The sequence below is a fragment of the Scyliorhinus canicula genome, chromosome 7 (assembly GCF_902713615.1).
Source record: "Scyliorhinus canicula chromosome 7, sScyCan1.1, whole genome shotgun sequence".
Classification (NCBI taxonomy): Eukaryota; Metazoa; Chordata; class Chondrichthyes; order Carcharhiniformes; family Scyliorhinidae; genus Scyliorhinus; species Scyliorhinus canicula.
Genome location: NC_052152.1, coordinates 144,002,277 through 144,015,998, shown reverse-complemented (window position 1 = coordinate 144,015,998; position 13,722 = coordinate 144,002,277). Strand labels below are relative to the sequence as shown.

The 13,722-nt window shown below is 48.6% G+C and overlaps 1 protein-coding gene across 1 annotated transcript in view; it reads left to right on the top strand.

Annotated features, from left to right (window-relative positions):
* The window catches only part of LOC119968645 (bactericidal permeability-increasing protein-like), a 77,671-nt gene that overhangs the window by 21,518 nt on the left and 42,431 nt on the right, over positions 1 to 13,722 (top strand). Inside the window, exons 4-6 of the mRNA XM_038801266.1 lie at positions 7,174 to 7,329; positions 11,031 to 11,094; positions 12,497 to 12,560. Coding sequence (XP_038657194.1) covers positions 7,174 to 7,329; positions 11,031 to 11,094; positions 12,497 to 12,560 — 284 coding nt within the window. The remainder of the gene's footprint in view (positions 1 to 7,173; positions 7,330 to 11,030; positions 11,095 to 12,496; positions 12,561 to 13,722) is intronic.

Genomic DNA, 13,722 nt, shown 5'->3' with positions numbered 1-13,722 from the left:
CATGCCAACTGCTGGATCATGTGTACCTGTTCTGGGGGCAACCCTTATCCCTGCCCGTCTGCCCCATCGACCACCCATGACCTTGTGCATGGGCAGGGTGTTCCTTGTGTGGGGGAGGGGGGAGGATCAATGGGGGAATGGAGGGTCCTGGGGTGGGAGGCACTGCTGTTTGTCAGTCTACCACCCTCTCCCAATTCTTTACAGATATTGCACGATATGCATGGTCTTTTGGGCCCTGCAGAACTGGTCCAGGGTGTGGCCAGATGCAGCAAACGGCAGCAGCAGCGTCTGAAGAGGCTCAAGGCGGCAGCCCATGTACCGGACCTCACACCACAACCAGAGGACTCAGCCGCCCATCAGGCCAGGGTGGGAGCCAAAAGGGAGACCCACAATGGCCAAGGGTGTACAGGCTTTGCTAGTCATTTGAGCAGGTGATGGACAGCGTGTGTCGCAGGAGGCTCCGCAACAACAAGCAGATGGTGCGGCACCTGTGCCATGTCCTCACGGACTTGGCACCACGTGGAGGAGAGGGACACCAACTCTCCATGGCCGTCAAGATAGCCGCAGCCCTGAACCTTTATGCCTCGAGATCCTTCCAAGGCTCGAGCGGGGACCTGGGTGGCATCTTGCAGGCCACAGCCCACAGGCGCATCCAACAGATCACGGACATCCTGTTCGCTCAGGCAGAAAACAGCATCGTCTTTAGCATAGACCAAACCCAACAAGCTGCCCGGCAGCAGAATTCTCCGCCATCACCGGGATGCCCCAGGTCCAAGGACTAATAGACTGCACGCATGTTGCCTTGTGCGCACCAGGCCAACTAGAAGTGTCCTACATTCACAGGAAGGGGTTCCATTCCCGGAATATACAGCTGATGTGAGACCACCACATGCAGATTACGCATGTGTGTGCACGCTTCCCAGGGAGTGTGCACAACAGCTACATCCTGGGGCAGTCAGATATCACCCCGGATGGCTGTTGGGTGTTGGGGGATAAGTGGTACCCACTGAGGACCTGGCTCATGACACCAGTACAGAGGCTGGAGACCGAAGCGGAGACCTGATACAACGAGGCTCATGTACCTACCCAAGTTGACATTGAGCAGTGCATTTGACTGCTTAAAATGCCCTACCAATGCCTCGACTGATCCAGTGATGTCCTGCAGTAAACCATCTGGAGGGCTACCTGCAGGGTGACGTGCTGTAGGTGGGGGATGAGGAACCAGTGACCACCTCCAAGGAGGAGGAGGACGAGGATGAGGATTATGAGGAGGCGCCAGACCAGCAGAGGCTGGAAGACAGGTGGCAGCAGCGAGTGTCGGGCAAGCCCAGAGGGCCAGGGAGGCCCTCAAACTTGCCCGCTTCACACAGGATGTGGCTTGGTCCATCATTGCTTCCTTCTCCAACCCCTTCCACCCAATTTCCCACTCTCCCTGATTCTGTGTTACATCACTCCAGGATGCTGGGACTGTGTCGGCACTGTCAGTGGATCTCTGTTGAGTGCAGGGGGGTTATGATAACCCACATAGAGCTGAATACCATAGAGTGTTCCTCAATCTATGCCACAGTCTGACTCCTGCCTGTCTGCTGAGTGCTCGCTCACACCCATCACCTGCACGCGGTGTGCCTGAAGAGAATGGCCAAGGGTTTGAAGGTCAGCCCATATTGCGGAAGTGACAGAGGCTTCATGCTGGTTGTGGTCAAGGGTTTCCAATGTTTCACAATGTCCAGCAATGCCCCACTCTCCCGATGGTGCGACCCCACTCTTCCCACCACACCCTCACCCACCCTTCACCCCCCTCTCCTCCCTCCTCCGGTGCCAACAGTGATCCTTGACGTACATGGCCTTCCTTGTTCTACCGCTACATCTAGGTGTGACCCAAGGATGCCCATCAGGGGTGCAGGCAGCCAGCTACTTACCATGTCCCATGGCCCTTGATGCCCCTGGCAGGGGTCCTCTGAGGGCTCTGGGACTGGAGGGCCCCGGTGTACTTGACGGTGGTACATGCACAGCCATGCCACCCTGTACCATGTGCTGACTACGAGATCTTGGCGATGCTCCTCAGTGACTCCTCAGTGACTGGGACATGCTCTGCAGCGCCTCAGCAATGCCCACCTGTGACTGGGACAAGCTACGCAGTGCCTCGGCCATTCCCATCTGAGAGCGGCACATGTCCCGCAGAACCTCATCAAGGTCCCCCAGCGAGTCGGACATTCTGCTGAGGCCCTCGGCCATGGCTGTCACCCACTGTGCCACACCTTGGACACCTCCACTAAAGCTGTTGATGCCAGCACCAGGCTCTCCACTGCAGTTGCCACCCGAGCAATGTTGGCCTCGGTGCCACGCATTGCCGGCGACATCTTCTATGCCCGTGGCTTCTGGGTCTCCTCCAATCGACTATGGACCTGCTGGAGTGTTGCTGACAACTCCCTCTGAATGTTGCGGCCACTCCCTAATGTATCCACCAGCTCCGGGATCATCTGTTCCATAGGCTCGGCATCTGGCTGGGACCCAGCTGGATCCTGGGATCCAGCAGATCTCCGACTGCTGTCTCCCCCGGGCGTCCTGCCTCCTCCTGATTTTTATCAGCAACACGGCCTATGCCCAGCCCCTTCACCCCCCTCACCACACACATCCCCCCCCCCCCCCAAGGCTTCAGCTGGACGATGCTGAAGAATGGCCAGCTCGCGTGAAGGGATCATCTGGGGGATAGTGAATATGCTACCGAGGACAGAGGTCAGACTATGTCTAATGATGCAGAGCATCAGAGGTTAGCGTGGAGCGAATCATTATCATTCTCCATCCCATGGAACAGACCCGCTGATACTGCCAACCAGTGAAGTCAGGCAGGTAGGGAGCACAGATGGGGGTGGTGGGTGCAGGGAGGCTAGAGAGTTGCGGTGATGATGGCGGTTGTGTGCAGGCAGGGTGGACAGAGCAGAGGGTTTGGGGGGGGGGGGAATGGGACGGATCGGTGGGGCTGCCTAGTCGGCGAACGTGGAAATGATTCGATTGTCCCATGTGCAGCGGCCCAGGCACACACATTGTGCGACCTCCTGTGCCTACCTGAGCCCCATGCCCTGCCCACCTTGGCCCTCCCCCGCATCCTCCTCAACGGGCTTGGCATGGCAATTGTACTCCTCTTCCAGTATATTGCCCCTTTGTTGTGCTGTGCTGTGGAGGATGCAGCAGACCACCACGATGTCGGAGACCCTCCTGATGCTATCCTGGCGGACCCCTCCAGAGTGGTCCAGGCACCTGAACCGCAACTTGGGCACGCCGATGCACCGCTCGATCATGTCCCTGGTCGCTGTCTGGGCATCATTGTAGCAGGTCTCCTCATCAATCTGTGGCCTCCGGTTGGGCGGCAGCAGCCATGACCTCAACGGATAACCCCGGTCACCCAGGAGCCAAGCCCACACCCGGGGAGTACCTCAAAGGTGTCAGGAAATGTCAAGTGCGCCAGGATGAAGGCGTCATGCACGCTGCCCAGATATACTGCGCAAACATGCATATGTACATCTTGTGGTCACACACCAACTGCATGTTTATGAAGTGTAACTCCTTTCAGAGCCCACCCTCTCATGTGGCAGTGCTCGTAGGGGGACATGCATCACGTCAATCACCCCCTGGACCTGGGGCATCTTGCCGATGGTGGCAAAATCTGCTGCCTGGGCAACCTGGTGGGCTCGGTGACACCGAAGGTAATGTATTGTGCCAACCGGGCAGACAGGGCCTTGATGACAAAGCGGGTGCATAAGGCCTTCAAGATCCTGGACAAGTCCCCACTCGGTGCCTGGAAGAACCCCATGGTGCAAAAGTTTAGGGTGTCCATCCCCACAACCTCAAGGTGCCAGGTACACCATGATCAGGCAGAGATGTCAGACTGTCCCCTGCTCAACGGGAAGCGCCTCCTTCCCACATCCTCCTCAGTCTGTTGGGCTGCCCACTCTCCACCCTCACCCCCGCCTAGCCCTTGTTCCTTTGGGGAAGGCTTCAGTTCTGCAGGACCCTCCCCGAGCAGTTCCTGCATGTACAGCCTCAGTGCGTCCGCCAGGATTGCGGTGGCGAGATTGATGGCAACTATACCTGGTTGTATGCTGAAATCCATTGTCTGCACGTGATAAAGTGCGGACAGATTAGCATGGTGAGTACCCCGGTGACTGATCTAGCCCAATGGGCCACACGATGGCACTGGTTTGCATTGCAGCCCCTGCACATGTCTCACTCCCACCCTCCCCTCCCGTACCACCCCTACACCCATCCCCGGCTTTTCGCCTGGCACTCTGCCCTCAGCACCGCATCCCTGGCCCCACCGGTGCCTCGCACCAAGGGGGGGGGGGGGGGGGGGCAGCTCCCGTCCCTGCCGACAAGGGTACCAGTGACTGGCCCTACACATGCCAGCTGTACTCTCTGCGGACCCTGTCCAGCACCCTCTTCTGGGAGCTATTGTGGGCATCCTCCTTGGGTGAGCCACGTGTTGTCCCGCCGGCAGAATGGTGCCCGGATGTGGGTGGGAGCACCCACACAGCCAGTGTCACTCTGCGGGCCGTGGTGGGCAGTCAATGGGGTGTACAGCAAGATGGAGCGTGGGATTTCATTTGGCGCCCGGCGCTAGCCACGCTTTTTGGCTGAAGAGTGATTCTCCGTCCAATCGTGTTTCCCAATTCCGGTCTCTGTTGACAGAAAATCCCACCCATGGTTTCTGGCTGCCCCAATAAAGTCATGGATATGAATTGTAGTGGGGCTGGAGTTAGTGACTCTAAAACCACAAGTATCAGAGGTCTCAGTTCACTCAGTTGGCCGGATGGCTGCTTTGTGATGTGGAGCAGTGTCAACAATGGAGGTTCAATCCCATCCCGGCTGAGGTTATCCATGGAGGCCCTGCCTTCCCAACCTTGCTCCTTGCCTGAGGTGTGATGGCCTTCACGATAAATCACCACCAGTCAGCTCTCTCTCAAAAGTCCTCCAGCACAATGGCGACTTTTATTTCATTTCACTCAGCAACCATTGCCAGTTAATTTTAAAAACTTTCCCACAGCCCGAGCATCTTTGGTATCATTTTATATTCAGGTACAGGAGCAGGGATGTCTTGCTGCAATTGTTCAGGGCCTTGGTGAGACCACACTTGGAATATTGTGTACAGTTTTGGTCTCCTTATCTGAAGAAGGAGGTTCTTGCTGTTCAGGGAGTGCAGTGAAGGTTTACCAGATTCCTGGGATGGTAGGACTGAGGTATGAGGAGAGATTGAATTAGTTAGGATTGCATTCGTTGAATGAGGTGGGGTCGGATAGAAACTTTTAAAATTCTAACAGGACTAGACAGGATGGATGCAGGAAGGTTGTTCCCGATGGTGTAGGTGCGTCCAGATCCAGGGATCACAGGCTGAGTATATGGGGAGGACTATTTAGGACAAAGATGAGGAGAAATTTCTTCACCCAGAGTAGTGAGCCTGTGGAATTCGTTACCATAAGAAGTAGTTGAGGCCAAAATATTGTGGGCAGGATTCTCCACCGGAATCGGAAAACACTATTTGGTGGAGAATTCGGTGTCAGCCGAAAACAGAGGTTAGCGCCAGGTGCCAAATGGAATGCCATGCTCCGTTCCCTTGACAGTGACGTAAATGTCTTCTACCCCACACGCTAGTGGCTGGTTTAGCTCACAAGGCTCACAAACCAGGGGCTGGTTTAGCTCACAAGGCTAAATCGCTGGCTTTTAAAGCAGACCAAGCAGGCCAGCAGCACGGTTCGATTCCCGTACCAGCCTCCCCGGACAGGCGCCGGAATGTGGCGACTAGGGGCTTTTCACAGTAACTTCATTAAAGCCTACTCGTGACAATAAGCAATTTTCATTTCATTTCATAGTGTGGGCATGCAAATTGTACAGTAAAGACCATTTCGCATATCATTAATGGACCCGACCTGGTATTTTCTGGGTCTTCTGTGATGCTCCACCACCGCCAGGAGGAATTACAAACAGCAAGTTTCACTTGTGATATTTCAAAACGGGACACAGGCGCAATGGATGTTGATGGTGCGGGAGAGGGTACAAACAGTGTCCAACATCGCAATAGTGTGCTGACAGATGTGCTGCTGGCCGGGGAGATTCTGGCACGGATGGGGCAGTCGCAGGTGGCAGCTACAAGATGGGCTGTGGGGTCAGAGTGGCCAGGAATGGACCGTCAATGCCTGAAACACAGACATGCGGCTGCGCATGCCGCTGACTGCCCACTGCGAAATTAGCACCACAAGTCGCATGGGTGCTCCCCCAGGCCAACCCCTCTATGTACCCTCTGTCCCCAGCTGACTTATCAATGGGATGGGTGTGCTCCAGCGCGACCAGTGCCATCATTTTGGCTGGGTTGAGGGTCGGCATGCATTGAAAATGCACAAATTCTACATGGCGCTGGTGCTAACCCACTAATGGGACTTGAATCGCTACGGGACTGGCATCGCTTTTATCCATGTAGTACACTCGTGATTCAGTCCCGGTGTCAGCACATCTCTCAAACGGAGAATCTTGCCCTGCATCTTTTCAAGAAGCAATTAGATATAGCACTTGGGGTGAAGGTGATGAAAGGATAAGTGGAAGGATTAGGTTGAGTTGGATAATTAACTATGATCATAATGAATGGTGGAGCAGGTTCGAAGGGCTGAATGGCCTCCTTCTGCTCCTATTTTCTATGTTTCTATCATCAACATTTCCCTGCGGTGAGCTCATCCCAGCCCTTTTGGCAGGTTGAGCTCATCACATCCTCTTCCACAGGCCATCAGCCCAAGTGTCCAGAAACAGATCTGCATGCCATAGAAATTTTAGATGCAACAAACTTTCGTGCTTCACAAGTTTCCAATCCATGAAAGTTAAGTCTTCAGATATGAATCAAAGCTGAATAAACACAGCTCTGATTTAATGCCAAGGGAATTCTTTTAATTTTATTGCCAAGTCTTTGAAGTTCACAGGTAACCCGAGAGTGTAACAGTCAAGAAAGCTATTCATGTCATGATATTACCATCTTTCTGCAAATGTAATTTAATGATTTATCCAGTGGAGTAATTGAGTTTGTTTATTTCTTTTCCTGTTAACCTGCAAGATAATTTTGAGCATTCAGTTCCAGCGTCAATTAACATTTGACTTTTATCATTTTTAACTTACATTGGATACGTTTTTCTGTAGCAGGACTTATGGCACGGTGAAGGCACAGATCAACAATATTGCCATCACATTTTACCTTAAATTTGGCAAAGACAATACAGGCAGGCCGACTGTCTCAATAACGGATTGTGCAAGTTACATTTCAAAACTCCACATTTCTGTCTCAGGAAAAGCTAGGTAAACAATATGTTCTTCTTGCACTGCAATTCTACATCTCTGTATCATACTATGTCGTATATCAAGTAAATGACTGTTTTAGGGGCAGCACGGTGGCGGAGTGAGTATCACTGCAGCCTCACGGCGCTGAGGTCCCAGGTTCGATCCTGGCTCTGGGTCACTGTCCGTGTGGAGTTTGCACATTCTCCCCGTGTTTGCGTGGGTTTTGCCCCCATAACCCAAAAGATGTGCAGGGTAGGTGGATTGGCCATGCTTAATTGGAAAAAATCAATTGGGTACTCTAAATTTTAAAAAAATGACTGTGTTTTCATTACGATTTGCAGAACTCTACCAAAGCTGCTGAGCATTCCAAATTTTAACGGTTATGTCACAAACCCACATCCAAAGCATGTGGCTGTGTAACCTGACCAGTTAGAGTATGTGTACTGTGTACCATTTATGAGTGCAATAATCAAGGTTGAACCTCTATCATTAGATTTTGGAAACATTGATCTACAGCTGCCACCTCTAGCTATTGATTTTCCCATTCATCTATCCACATTTTTGACCACTCTGCCTTATGTAGGAACATAGGAACATCGGATTTAGGAGCAGAAGGAGGCAATTCCGGCTCTCAAGCCTGCTCCGCCATTCAATCAGATCATGGTTGATCTCTTTCTGGTCTCAGATCCACCTCCCTACTTGTTTCCCATATCCCTGTCACCCATTCCTTTCCCAAAATCTATCTATATCCTTCTTGAAGCCATTTAATGATTCAGACTCCACCTCACTATGGGGCAGCGAGTTCCACAAATCCACCACCTTCTGCGAGAAGTAGATCCTCCTCATTTCAATTTTTAAATCTACCACCTCTCAACCTATATCCATGACTTCTCGTTCTAGATTTCCCCACAAGGGGGAACATTTGGTCTACATTTACTTTATCAATCCCTCTTAGTATTTTATATACCTCGATCAGATCCTCTCTCATTCTTCTAAACTCCAGCGAGTATAAACTCAAACTGTTCAATCTCTCCTCATACGTCAATACTTTCATCCCGGAATCAATCTGGTGAACCTCCTCTGCACTGCCTCCAATGTCACCACATTCTTCCTCAAATAAGGAGACCAAAACTGGATGCAGTATTCCAGATGTAGTCTCACCAATACCCAAAACAATTGCAACAACACTTCTCTATTTTTATACTCATCTTTTTGTAATAAACGCTAAAATTCCATTTGCCTTTTTTATTACATGCTGTACCTGCATACCGACTTTCTGCGATTCATATAACATTTGGTTCACTGCTGTCTTCCTTGTCTTTTGTGCTTTTGTATACCAATATGCTCATGCTCCTCTCAAATTTCCTCTTCTATTCTTTCCAAACTCTAGATACACCATTCTACATGATTGTTCCTCCTCTGCATCCGAGCTGTCGAAATAAAGGCTTACTGCACCATTTCTTCTTGCAAATCATTCATTGCCAGATATTTGAACTCTGGTGCTCTTTTATCTTCCTCACATCTTCTCTACCCTTTATTATCTGAGGGCTTATAAAACCAGAGTTTGACTCCACGGCACAGTACGGTGACACAGTGGTGAGCACTGTTGCTTCAGAGAGCCAGTTTCCCAGGTTCGATTCCCGGCTTGGGTCACTGTCTGTGCGGAGCCTGCACATCCTCCCTGTGTCTTCCTCAGTGTACCTGAACAGGCGCCGGAATGTGGCGACTAGGGGCTTGTCACAGTAACTTCATTGCAGTGTTAATGTAAGCCTACTTGTGACAATATAGGTCATTAAAAAAAAGTTATTAATTTATCTTCTCCCCTATTCTTATCAACCTTAATAATGTCCAACATGGATTCTTTGCTCTTCACCCAGGTACTTAATTTAATGAAAAACATTGATCAATTTATCAGACTTTTCATTCTTTTCTACCCTTAAAAAGTCAATGCAAATGGCCGGCGGGGGGGGGGGGGGGGAGGCAAGGATGAGAAACAGATCCTGTTTTTCACTGGTGAAGGAGAGAGCCACACATCACTTTCATCTGAATTGCATCATGTACAAGCAAGGATGAAGCTGATTTTCTTGCCGTCAATCTCCAAAACAAAAACAATATGTCTCCATTGCAAAAAATCAGGAAACTAAAATGGTCACACTTCCTGCCGGCATTATGTTGTCTCCGCCCCCATTATGTTGTCCTAAATTTCTAGGGCTAACCCCAAGATGAAAGAATAAAACTTGCATCATCAATAGTCACAGGCCAATGCTGTCATGGCAACCGAACAGGGTAGGAGCATCCCTGCTTCCTCCTGAAGTTCATGTGGTTGCGCCTGAAGTTGTAACCATTTTCAGTATTGTTCCAAGTTTGCTGGAAATAGGCCTCAAGCTTGGATCTCACTGAGATTGCTGATCTCAGGAAGCCTCTCAGGCCTTTGTTTGTCCTTCTGCTCCTAAGTCCCAGCACATGGCTTTATGGAATAGTGCCCGGAAGCAGATGAGCCATATCACTGACCAGGTCCAATAAAATATTGGAGAACACAGAAACCTAGGCACATGGAATGCGGTAAAGTGCACACTGCCCATACAGTACTCACGTGAGGGGACAGGAAAATCAGCCCGTCATCCTTTTCTGTCTTGTCGCATGTATCGGAAAACAATTAAAAAGTGGTTTGCCGCACTGTTCTGCATTGAAACATTTGATGGTAATTTAGCTTTCGATTATGGGTGCCAAAATTAAAGGAATTATTCTTGCAACAATAACAGAGATATTGACTCCAGTGTTCCTCTCCTATGCATCAGGGAAAAAGAGTTTCACCTTGCTGTACTTCAGCCAGGCTAGTGCCCAAGCATAAGGGAACCGGGTGCAGTTGGTGCATAACTTTCTTAAATCAGGTGGTTTGAGAAAGAACAGACAGCAAAATCAGCGAGGCTTTTAAAGCTGTCCTCCACCCAATCCAAAATGCTGGAGGAATTGTGGGTGGTGTTTTTGGCCATGACAGGATCTCCCGCCTTAGACACTATCCACATCTGGAGAAAATAACACCATGGGCAATTAATCTGACCCTAAAATTCCAGGAGCTGGAATTGACCGTGTGGTGGTAGGCAAGGGTGGATAATTGGGGCCAATACCTTCCAAGATGGAGTTTTTTCACTGGCATAACTGTGCATATCCCAACCATTAGCATTTGGGAATTCTGTACAATGTCAATATTTGCCGACACAGATCATCACAATAAGTATTTTTACAATCTCCCACCACTTCAGTTGTTGCTAGCACTGAGGACGATTATGGCAAAGGCAGCAGCTCCCCTCAAAAATTGGAGTTTCAGCTTCCGGTAGGCACCTGCAGTCATCGGACCATCCTGGCCGAACACAAAAAGGAGACATGGAAATTGGCCAATTTTGACATTCCAACAATGGCTAGATTTTTAAATTACCTCATTGACTGTAAAGTAATTTGGGATGTCCTGAAATGGGAACACTGTTCTATAAATACAATATTTTATTTCCAATGTTTCATTTTTTTTAGTCATTGGACCTGACTTTCAGCATAGATTTTATCAACTCGACAGCGTAATGTGCATGGAGGCTGAAAGAATACAATCAGATTAGATTGCAGGGTGTCTGAGCAGACCAGACAATCAAGTCCTTTATTTTATGCTCATAATAGTAATTACATTTCTCAACTAAAATATTCCATAACTGTATTTTTATATCCAGCTGGTTGTACAACCTAATCATCAGATGGTATGAACCGTCCTTAAGAAGATATCTGAATGACAAGGTATGATATAAAACATAGTTAATGCAACCAGAGTAACACATGTTGGTTAGAAGCATCCCCAGACCTCTATCCACCAGTATTTTCTGTTAAAATAAGTTAAAAAATCATTTGGCAATTCGAAGATGTAGTAACAAAATAATACTTGTTGTGAGCTACTGATTTGATATTTCAATGTTGCTTGGCATAAATTCATTTAAGTGGAAGCTGGATAAACACATGAGGGTGAAAGGAATAGACGCACGTGCCGGTAGGGTGAGATGAAGTGGAATGGGAGATGCTAATGTGGAACATAAACAGTGGCTGGGCAGAATTGTCTGTTTCTGTGCCTTAAATTCTATGCCTGAAGGTTACGGGGTCCCAGAGGGCATGCTGGGAGATGGTGGGATGGTGAGTAAAGTAGGGTGGAATGGCGGGGGGAGGGCAGGATTCTTAACATCTTCCCAGCACCACTGGTAAAATGCCAGCAGTGAGTTGGTGCTAGACACTGTCCTGTCCTTAGGCCAATTGAGGCTCTTAAGTGGTCAATAAAGAGCGACTTAAGGGCCTATCCCTCCCATTGCTTGCCTTTACCACGTTGGCCATTTGTCATGTGAGAAAACTGCCCATATCCTGGTGACCTTCCTGCCAGCTCGGGATCTCCTTCTGATTGAGCACAAGGAGTTCCCCCTCCATTTGAAAAAAGGGCAACCACACTGAAAGATCCCCTCTCCTGCTATGTACAGGGTACATTAAAACTAAAAAATCTGTGGTGAAATGGCACTAGTGCCGAGATTCCCGCCATTGCTGCTGGCGAGAACGGAGAATTTGGAGCTCAACCATAAATCCATGCTTGCAGCGGGACGGGAGAATACCGCCGGCATGGTCGGACAGAAAACACCAGCCTAGGACACTTATATACACAAACAATAGAACATGGAACATACAGTGCAGAAGGAGGCCATTTGGCCAATCGAGTCTGCCCCTATCCCCATAACCTAATAACCCCTCCTAGCCTTTTTGGGTCACTAAGGGTAATTTATCAGGGCAAATACATCTAACCTGCACGTCTTTGGACTGTGGGAGGAAACCAGAGCACCCAAAAGAAACCCAAGCAGACATGGGGAGAACATGCAAACTCCACACAGACAATGACCGAGTGGGGAATCGAACCTGGGACCCTGGTGCTGTGAAGCCACAGTGCTAGGCACTTGTGCTGCTCACAGGAGCTGATGTGCAAGCCAAAATATGATGCAAATAATACAAATAATTGTATTTTATGTCAAGTAGCCCGAGTTCACACATTTAGGAAAGGATAATAAATTTGTGCCTTTAGAGAATCATAATAGTATTTTTTTTTAATGTTAAATGTAAGGTTATGTAACAATCTTTTTAATGGTTGCAATATCCTTCATTACTTTTACAGATCTGTCTTGAATTGCAGGAAATCCTCAGTGAAAAGATAAATCCATTTCTCCAAACTATGCCAGGTGTGAGGAAAATATTAAATACCCAAATATTATAACATAACTAGCTGGTATGGACTCTGTGAGCTCAATAGCAATCTTCTCTGCTGCAATGACTCTGTGATTGTGAAAAAGTGAAGTCAGATGAACATTGGAGCCTGAAAAATTGCAGCTTTTGTTTCATTTAAGTCAAGTATTTCAGAAATTATTCAGATACAAGGGCTTAAAATTAAAATTCAGTAAATAAAGGTTATCACAGAATTGTTACGGCGCAAAAGGAGGCCATTTGGCCCACCCTCTCTGTACCGACTCTGTAAATGAACATTATGACTTAATAATAATAGCAATAATCGCTTACTGTCACAAGTAGGCTTCAGTGAAGTTACGCTTTCCTCACATCATGCTTCTTTTGCAAATCGCTTTAAATCTATATCCTCTCATTCTTGATCCTTTTACGAGCAGGAACAGTTTCTCCTGGGCTGGAATTCTCCGTTCCTTGGGATTCCCTATTCCCGCTGGCAGCGCATCCCCGACCGTGGATTTCCCAGCAGCGAGGGGTGGCTTCAATGGGAAATCCCTGGGGAACCGAAGAATCCAACCCCTTATCTATTCTGCCCAGCCCCTTCATGTCTCCTCTTAGCCTTCTTCTCTCCAAGGTGAAGAGTCCCAACCTCTCCAATCTACCGCCATAACTGAAGATTCTCATCCCTGGAACCTCTTCTACTCTCTCTCCAATGCGTTCAGTGTGTGGTGCCCAGAACTGTACACAGCACTCCAGCTGAGGGATAACTAGTATAAGTTCAGCATAACCTTCCTCTTGTACTCTATGCCTCTATTAATAATGAATTAAGAATTCTATCTGCTTTATTACTATTTTCTCCACCTGTCTGGCTAACTTCAATGATCTATGCACATATACACCCAGGATCCTTTACTCATTAAATGATTCTGAACTTCATTAAGTTGAAAACTGGTATTTAAAATAAATAAATAGGGGTTTAGGAAATAAAAAAGTAAAGAAGCTAATAAATAGAATGATGGCTAATTAGTCACAAATTAATCAGAGAATCATGGAATTTACAGTGCAGAAGGAGGCCATTCTACTCATCAAGTCTGCACCGACCCTTGGAAAGAGCACCCTACTTAAGCCCATGCCTCCATCCTATCCCCATAACCCAGTCACCCG